Raw genomic sequence first — 8,387 nt, forward strand, 5'->3', positions numbered from 1 at the left:
TAATGTTATCTTGTAATAGTACAGTCCTAGCTCTTGTCCTCATCCTCTGAGGAAGGTGGTCCCATATATCAAATGACTATTGTGTGCCAAACACTTTATATATATTACCTTATTTAATTCTCAAACCCCCCTTGTGAGTTACATATCAATCTCCTCATTTTGTAGATGAAGAAGTTGGGACTTAGGGAGGTTAGGCATAAAAAGAAAATTCCACAGCTACTAAGTGATCAAGGAGATATTTATACCATTTCATCTGATTGAATCTCCTGTAGGTTCTGATATACCAGAATTCTTGTGTCCCTTCCAGTCTGGCCAATCTTCCAGTTTCTTTCTGGGCCATGTGAGTACCCTTTTGCAGACTTGGAACAAATATTCTTGCCCTACCTGATGCAGAAATACCAATGTCAGGGACACTGAAGCAGTAATATTTCTGCTTAAAAGCTGAGAATGGTGTAAGAGGGAATGAATGAGAGGGATAGAAGATGTTTCTTTTATCTGTAACATGTCAATACCAAAGCTGGGAGCTGGAGAAGACAGAAAATATCTGGCATTTGTAATTGTGATGAGTTTATATTAAGGCTTTTATCTTCCTTGTGGGTCAATGCAAAAACAGTCCATGGAGATGGGACAGGTGCGGCAGAAAAAGGGAGTATGTTTCTGTGCCCCCAGCCTGCCTGCCTTTTAAGCCTACAAAGCCAATGCTGAGCCCAGAGCCAAATCTAGGGCTCTGATGGTTACAGGATGGGAGCCTTCTTCGGGAGGGCCTTGAATGCAATAGGATCTGCTACGCCTCTGAGCGTTAATTCGCGTCAGCACCGCGAACAGCTCCTGCCCCTGCTTGGGCCTTGAGCTTGAACCCGCAGGGACCACGGCCACAGCTCGGAAACAGACTGCGTCCAAAGTGGAGGACTCCCCGGCCAGGTTTGAGTTCCCTTCAACCAATTGTTAAAAGCTGTAGCTGGAAACCGCCATCCAAGCTGCCGCGCCGGCCCCGTGAGCCTGCATCGAGGCGTCGCCTCTCCAGTTCCGAGGGGGCCAGCTCGGTTTGCGGTTTTCCTTTGGGTCCGGTGTCTGGGCTCCTTTACCTGTCCCTGGCCTGGGTGAACCGCAGCCGCCCGGAACGGAGATGAGAGTGGAAATGCTCTTCTCCGCGCGATGATACATCATGCAAACGGGTGACACCAGTTTAACCAATAAAACAATTTGAATCAATTAGCCGGCTGAGGAGAGTCCCGATGTGTAAAATGCATGTCAGCTCGAATAGGAAAGCATTGATTAACTTGGCCCGACCTGCCGCCTCCCACTACCGCCGGCTCCTCCCTGAGCCTGCCAGGGTCTCAGGGGCGAGGACAGGGACTGACAAGAATCAGATACCCCGGGCCCAAGAGAGGAAAATGGAAGGGCAGTGGAGGACCACCAGGAGATTTGTTCAAACTGAGGAGAAAGCTAAGAGTCAGAGAGACAGTGTGGGTGGCAAAAAGTTGCTCACAGACTCAAAATATATAAACAAAATGTAATTTTGCAGTCCAGCTGCAGATTCTATGGAACATGGAGTCTGGTTTTGAACAACTGTTCTCCACCCTCACCTTCCAAAAATATAATTGGTCTGACAGCCCAAACAGGCACCCCAGACTCATTGGAGAAATAAAATTTTCTGCTATCTTAGAATTATTTGTAAAGGTACTTAACCTAACATCACACATTTCTCTTTCCAGTGAAATGTTATTGCATTAAAATAAAGTCACAGGTTTGTATGGCAGTAAAGCCCCCAACATAATGTATAAATGTTTGTTTAAAAATCAGGGAAAGGGGTGGCTAGGGGTACCATTGAGTGTGGATTCACTCCTCAGGGTAATCTGGGGTGAGAGGGAAGACAAAGATTCATTCTGTTTCTCTTTTCAAGGAAAGATATTTTTGAAGACACATTTCAAAATAGGGATATGTAAGGGGGAAAGGAGTTTGGGGGGGTTGAGGCAAAGATGAGAACAGTTCTATAAGAAAGGGAGGACCCCATGGTGCTTCCTCCTCTTCAGCAACCAGGCATTTCCCTGCAGTACATTAATGAGTTGATACGACTTTGCGTTTTTCCCCGTTTTCAAGTCTTAAAATCCGCCCATTGTCACGCGTCCTTTCCAAGCAGCTCATGCTTTCTTTCTAGCAGCCTGGGCTCTAGGAATAGTAAGCAAGCCGGGACCTTGCTTTGTGGGAGCCTCTGGCCCCAGAGAGGGGGCAGGGAAGGTAGGAGAAAACAGGCCTGGGTCCGGAACCTTCAGAAGAGCACAAGGCCTTCAGCCTTAGGAGGGAAGAGATTTGTGAATGACAATGACGCTCTTTTGGCTAAGGGGCTGGGGAGGCACAGAACGTGAGTTTTCCTTTTTTTTTTTTTTTTTTTTTTAGGCTGGGAGGTTTGGGAGGCAAGCGCTTGGGAGGGAGCACTTCAGTGACTTCAGCCCCTTTGGACAGAGTCTAATTTGTGCAGCTAATGCATTTAGAAACTAAGAAATGGGCAAAAAGTTATTGCACTGACATTTGAAATTTATGTCCCCAAAAAGTCACAATTTCCACAGCTCTAAAACTGGTTCTTGGCGTTTTGATTTAAGACAGCCACAAATCGTATATCCCTCACTTTTCTGTTTGATCCAGTCTCCTTGGTTTTCTTGACTTTTGATGAAGTGTTAAAATTGCACATTTTCCCTTCTGTACTTAGTGGTGGTTCATTGTTAAAGCTCTATGATGGAGTCTGGTTGGGCTTCCTGGCTAGTGGAAGTTGCCTGATGACTTCCACAATGTGACTGTCCAGTTCTGAGCCTGTGTGTTTACCAGGCAGCAATTGAAAATTCAGCTATGATACTAAAGGAAAAACTAAAGGATCCCCAATCCCAACCCCTGCCAGTATCCTTCTTAGAATGTCTTCCAAATAGATAGCTTTTTCCCTTTTTGATAAACTAGGGTTAGTCATTTTGACTCCTGACAGCTGATCAATTAGAGGCAATATACTGACACTTCACTATATCTTAGGTTATGCATCACCTTCGGGAAGCTGTGGGGAATGGTTCTTTCTCATACCAGCTGCCTTTTATTTTATTTTATTTTATTTTATTTTATTTTATTTTATTTTATTTTATGTATGCTCCTACATAGTTCCCGGAGGAATTTACTTTTCTCAGAGAATTGGCAACTTGCTCAAGGGTGGTTCAGGTTTGAGGGCCTCCCTGCTTTCCTGACTCACCTTTTCCTTGTGCTGAGGTGGTCTGCATGGGTCTTATAAAGTGGGTTAGAGAACTATTCTGAATGAAGTTGATAGATGAGTGCACACACACACTCACTGGGGTCCTTACTTAACTGTACACTTTCTAAAATAGAGAATGTTGCAATGACTTTCTGTATCTTGCCCTAAAAAGCAAAGGTATATTCGAAAGCAAGGACACTCTTCATGCTTCCAAGTTTCTAGACTGGGAACCCCACGCAGAAACTTCTCCCTTTTTTCTCATTTCACAGTGTTTCAGACGAGGTGAAGTTAATCTATTCTCCAGCTGACTGTGGTTCCTCTGTCTTTGGAGGCACAGCGAGGCTACTGGTTTGCACCATGTACCAGAGGGATCATTCACGAAGGAGGGTGGCTCAGAGAAATAAGGGGAGGGGACAGCAACGGGCAGGAATACAGTCGATTTAGAGGCGTCCTTCTACAATCCGGGGCCTCCGGGATCCAGGTCCCTAGGATGCACGCAGACTATTCGACTTCTCACTCCTAAATCAGATCTGCGACTACAGCACTATTGCTGCGTTTTTCGCTCTGGGGTTGGAGAGGTTGTTGTCAATTGCGGGTTGGTTGGGTGTTAGCTTTCTTGCCTGCTGAGAAAGGATCTCGATGTTGCTCGCTCTCGCTTTCCCTCCCCCCTCCCTCCCTGGAACGTGCCAGCCCTTTAATGTGGAGTGTCAGGGAGACGGTGACGTCACCTTGCCCGCTGGGTGGCGTCCCCTCGGTCCGACAGGAGTTCAGAGATAGAGAAAGGCGCTGTCAGACTGCGCTCCACCTGGGGCTCGCCTGCCGCGGGTTTCCGCGCGCCCACACTTTCTGCGGTCGAGGGGACGCCCCGCCACAATTCAGGCTGTCGTTCTCCCCGGGCCCGGGTTCGAGCGCCATTAGCGCCGACGAGCGCCAGGATCTTCACGCGGAGCCCTCCGGAGTCCCGCCCGCTGGATTCGAGGACCCGCTTGGATGCTTCGCCTCCGAGCGCCCTCGGAAGATGGGCCGGCAGCCACGCGCGTAAAGACACCTAGGGGTTACCAGGTACTGCTGAACCCGCCGGCCCTGCCTCGGCACACAGTTGGGCGTCCCTGCGGCGGGGTTTTCCGGGTTAGGCTGAGGGGCGGCGGCGGGCTGTCGTGGCGACTGGTCTGGGAGCCAGGGGAGTTAAGTTGGGGGTCGCTGGCTCCTGAGTCGGACAGGGAAGTTCGCCAGCTTCCCTTCTCAGGTCAACTAACTTTTGTCTCTTCTCCCCTCACTCGCTTTTAAAAAAAACACAGCCTCAACCCTCTTATTTGTGTTTCTGCTCTGACAGGAGTTTCTGGGAGGGTTTGGGGTGACAGTGGAAGACACCCAGGAGGAGACACCCTGCTCAGTCTACGGCTACTAAGGCTGCGGGTCTCGGACGTAAAGTCAGCTCTCCGCCAGGGCCGGGCCCGCGGAGCGCCGCTGCTCCGCCGCCAGGGCTCCCGTTATCCCAGGGTCTTATTAAAATCCTAAGAATCCTCATTTGAGTTAAAACTTGCTCACTGTTGCTAAATAAAATCCTAAGAATCCTGTTTGGGAGGGAAATGAGCATTGAAGGACCATTGGGCGAAGCTGGCCGGTTATGTTGGGCCCAGGTATCACTGTGCCATGAACTGCCATTTAACGCCCTGTCCCCTGGAAATATTGTCTCTGATCCATCCGAAGTGATAAGCCAGGCTCTCGTCTCGTTTGATCGCGTCGAGGTTTGTTCAACCTTCCTGGAGGCTGCAGAAGGTAATGAGAGCTGAGGATCCAGGGGGCAGCAGGGCAAAGGCATAGGGATAGATGTCCCAGGGGGCCAGAGAGGGCAAGGACATGACGATTTGGGTGAAAGGGTAGGATAGTATATCCTCTGAAATCGCTCTAATAGCAAACTCCTGTGTACTTGGCCAAGAGTGGCGATGCTTCTGGCCATCAGTGATTTACCAGGGCAAAGGGTAGTGGTAGCAGCCACACCCCACCTGACATGTAGCTGTGGAAGGGTCACTGTCTGTCTTCCTAGGGAATGAACAACTTTGTTGGTTTGACTTAGCAGCGTTTATCACAAAGATTTCTTCCACTTGCTTTTTGTGTGTTTTCAATTTACTGAATATTTCCCCCTATTATGGTATCCCAATGACTGAAGATGATAGACATTTTACTGCAGGCCCAACCCTGAGCTTCTGCTTTCAACACTCCCACACATTACCTGGTCCACGAATTATCTAAACCGTGGGTCATCTTTTCCCCCTTATAGATACTGAGATATCTACATAGATCAGAAAAAGAAGTGTCACAGAAAGTGGTTCATCTCACAACTAAACTGGCCTTTTAAAGCCCGCCACTAATGATCACCACGAATTGTTAGTTTCTTTACACAGTTTCTGGGCTTTCACAAACTTGCCTGTACTTATTTGCTCATTGTCATGGAAATGACAGAAAACAGTTTTTAAATGCCTACACATCTACAACTTCATCCTCTTAAACTACGTGTCTCTGGAACCAGAACCACTGAGTTCAGCAAGTGGCTTTTGAAAGACTGAGAGTAAGACGGCCTATTTTAGTGCAATCGTGCATATGGCTTTGTACATTTTCCCATCTTTCAAAAAAAATTCTAATTACAGTATCAAAATATCTAATGGCAAAGATGGGGGAGGAGGGATTTCGTTTTGCTTTAATAAGTTGTGTCTCAACCAGTAGCGCATTTCCTCCCAAGGAAACCACAAATGCCACAAAAATCACTTTTTAAAAGGTTTGGGTTTGTTTTTCTTAACCAAAATCAATCTATTTCTAAGCAAACGTAAATGGTCTCTCTTTTTAAATTTGGGTTTCAATGATCACCCCCCCCCCCCAGTTTTCCATAATTTTTATACTTTGTAATAGTTACAACTGTCATCATTACTTCCTAATTTCTAGCGGGCATGCCGTTTCATTCTAACAGCTTCTATAAATCGAGGGTAAGTTTCTGAGTTTCTTAGAAATTGATTGCGTTTTTTTAAAACACAGTTAACTTACTTTGGATGTTTAGAATAGAAGAAAAGTACTTCCCAATCCCTGCATTTCCAAAGGGCAACCTTGAAGACAACTAAGAGAGATGACTTCTGTGTCTGAAACTTGGTCCCTTTGCCCAGCGCTAATCATGTCTTACTTAGCCAGAGCTAGGGGGTTATTATAATTCTTTAGTTAGCGGCTCAACCCACCCCTCTGTTTCAAGACTGAAAAGGCTCTAGTCAACGCTTTCTCCTTTCCATTCCAGTCTCCAAGACAGACCCGGAGGGCTCGGCCCGGGCTTCCGCGGCGGAGGAAATGGCTTCCAGCCCGCTGCCGGGGCCCAACGACATCCTGCTGGCATCGCCGTCGAGCGCCTTCCAGCCCGACGCGCTGAGCCAGCCGCGGCCGGGCCACGCCAACCTCAAACCCAACCAGGTGGGCCAGGTGATCCTCTACGGCATTCCCATCGTGTCGTTGGTGATCGACGGGCAAGAGCGCCTGTGCCTGGCACAGATCTCCAACACTCTCCTCAAGAACTTCAGTTACAACGAGATCCACAACCGTCGTGTGGCGCTGGGCATCACGTGCGTGCAGTGCACGCCGGTGCAGCTGGAGATCCTGCGGCGCGCCGGGGCCATGCCCATCTCATCGCGCCGCTGCGGCATGATCACCAAGCGTGAGGCCGAGCGCTTGTGCAAGTCGTTCCTAGGCGAAAACAGGCCGCCCAAGCTGCCCGACAACTTCGCCTTCGACGTGTCTCATGAGTGCGCCTGGGGCTGCCGCGGTAGCTTCATCCCCGCGCGTTACAACAGCTCCCGCGCCAAGTGCATCAAATGCAGCTACTGCAACATGTACTTCTCACCCAACAAGTTCATCTTCCACTCGCACCGTACGCCCGACGCCAAGTACACGCAGCCGGACGCAGCCAACTTCAACTCGTGGCGCCGTCATCTCAAGCTCACTGACAAGAGTCCCCAGGACGAGCTAGTCTTCGCCTGGGAGGATGTCAAGGCCATGTTCAACGGCGGTAGCCGAAAGCGCGCGCTGCCCCAGCCGGGCGCGCACCCCGCCTGCCACCCGCTCAGCTCGGTCAAGGCTGCCGCCGTGGCAGCGGCAGCTGCGGTGGCTGGAGGCGGAGGACTACTGGGTCCGCACCTGCTGGGGGCGCCCCCGCCGCCGCCGCCGCCGCCACCCCTGGCCGAGCTGGCGGGCGCGCCCCACGCCCATCACAAGCGGCCGCGCTTCGACGACGACGACGACTCGCTGCAGGAGGCGGCCGTCGTGGCCGCCGCCAGCCTTTCCGCCGCCGCCGCCAGCCTCTCGGTGGCCGCGGCCTCGGGCGGCGCCGGGGCGGGAGGGGGCGGCGCCGGGGGCGGCTGCGTGACCGGCGTTGGCGCCGGCGCGGGCGCGGGCGCGGCGGCTGGCGCCAAAGGCCCGCGCAGCTACCCGGTCATTCCGGTGCCCAGCAAGGGCTCTTTCGGGGGAGTGCTGCAGAAGTTCCCCGGCTGCGGGGGGCTCTTCCCGCATCCTTACACCTTCCCGGCCGCAGCCGCCGCCTTCGGCTTGTGCCACAAGAAGGAGGACGCGGGCGCCGTGGCCGAGGCCCTGGGGGGCGCGGGCGGTGCGGGCGCGGCGCCCAAGGCCGGCCTGTCCGGCCTCTTCTGGCCCGCGGGCCGCAAGGACGCTTTCTACCCGCCCTTCTGCATGTTCTGGCCTCCGCGGACCCCAGGCGGGCTTCCGGTGCCCACCTACCTACAGCCCCCGCCCCAGCCGCCCTCGGCGCTCGGCTGCGCGCTTGGAGAAAGCCCGGCCCTGCTGCGCCAGGCCTTCCTGGACCTGGCCGAGCCCGGCGGCTCGGGTGGGAGCGCAGAAGCTGCGCCCCCGCCGGGTCAGCCCCCTCCGGTGGTAGCCAACGGCCCGGGCTCCGGCCCTCCGCCTCCTGCTGGGGGCGCGGGCGCCCGCGACACGCTCTTCGAGTCGCCCCCGGGCGGCAGCGGCGGGGACTGCAGCGCGGGCTCCACGCCGCCAGCCGACCCCGGCGCCGTGTCCGGTGCAGGGGCCGCGGCCCCTGGAGCGGGCCCCGCGGGAGCCCGAGTGCCCGCACCCCACCATCCGCACCTCCTGGAGGGGCGCAAGGCGGGCG

General features: G+C 52.8%; 1 protein-coding gene across 1 annotated transcript in view; it reads left to right on the forward strand.

Moving 5' to 3' along the window:
- Positions 1–6,559: 6,559 nt before the first annotated feature.
- The window catches only part of SKOR2 (SKI family transcriptional corepressor 2), a 34,332-nt gene continuing 32,504 nt past the window's right edge, over positions 6,560–8,387 (forward strand). The window contains exon 1 of the mRNA XM_045886332.2: positions 6,560–8,387. This exon is cut by the window's right edge and continues 764 nt beyond it. Coding sequence (XP_045742288.1) covers positions 6,560–8,387 — 1,828 coding nt within the window.

The sequence above is a fragment of the Mirounga angustirostris genome, unplaced genomic scaffold (assembly GCF_029215605.1).
Source record: "Mirounga angustirostris isolate CCGP_5_RB_7025 unplaced genomic scaffold, mMirAng1.0.hap1 SCAF_14, whole genome shotgun sequence".
NCBI lineage: Eukaryota > Metazoa > Chordata > Mammalia > Carnivora > Phocidae > Mirounga > Mirounga angustirostris.